Source organism: Eimeria mitis, genomic scaffold, assembly GCF_000499745.2.
Source record: "Eimeria mitis Houghton genomic scaffold, Emh_scaff443, whole genome shotgun sequence".
Taxonomy (NCBI): domain Eukaryota; phylum Apicomplexa; class Conoidasida; order Eucoccidiorida; family Eimeriidae; genus Eimeria; species Eimeria mitis.
Genome location: NW_013572745.1, coordinates 9,274 through 9,905, shown reverse-complemented (window position 1 = coordinate 9,905; position 632 = coordinate 9,274). Strand labels below are relative to the sequence as shown.

Below are 632 nucleotides of genomic sequence, written 5' to 3'. Positions count from 1 at the left end.
TCAACAACGACAGAGGCGGCCGCAGCTTTAACTGCAGCGACAGCGGTTAGAAAATTACAACGGCAGGGACGGCAACAGCAACAGCAGCAGCTGCAGTCCGAACATCTTTCGGGCGGATTGTCAGCACCATCGATCTGCAGCAGCAGGCTGCAGACACACACATTTGAGGTGTACGTCCACCTCAACCCCCCAAAATGCGGCGCGCTTCCGGAGGGGGCAAGACACCAGGACGCTGGGGCGGAGGGAGTGCCCAGCGTGCATCGAAAGACACTTCTGGTGCTGCAGCAGCAGCAGAGAGATCTGCTGAGCAAAATGACGGCAGCGGGAACAGCGCTGGCTCAGACGGCGCCAGCGAGCAGCAGCAACAACAGGAACAGCAGCAGCAGCAGCAGGAGAAACAAGGTTGCAGCCCCAGCAGGGGCCTGAGCAACAGCATGCATTCTCCGAAGTGCTCGCGTGTGAAGGCGCATCGCCGACCGCAGGATGGGAATGCGGACGCGGAATACGACGCCAAGAGTACGGTTCACGAACCCTTAGCCCTAAACCTTCTTTACGTGCGCCTTTGGCGCCTTTGCATACCTCTGCATGCATTCGTTCAAGGATAAGGGTTCAGATGTATAGGGCTTGAAGTT

General features: G+C 58.1%; 1 protein-coding gene across 1 annotated transcript in view; it reads left to right on the top strand.

Annotated features, from left to right (window-relative positions):
- Positions 1-194: 194 nt before the first annotated feature.
- EMH_0012490 (DnaJ domain-containing protein, putative) overlaps positions 195-632 on the top strand; it is a gene marked incomplete at both ends in the record, with an annotated part of 7,310 nt that continues 6,872 nt past the window's right edge. Inside the window, one exon of the mRNA XM_013499547.1 lies at positions 195-516. Coding sequence (XP_013355001.1) covers positions 195-516 — 322 coding nt within the window. The remainder of the gene's footprint in view (positions 517-632) is intronic.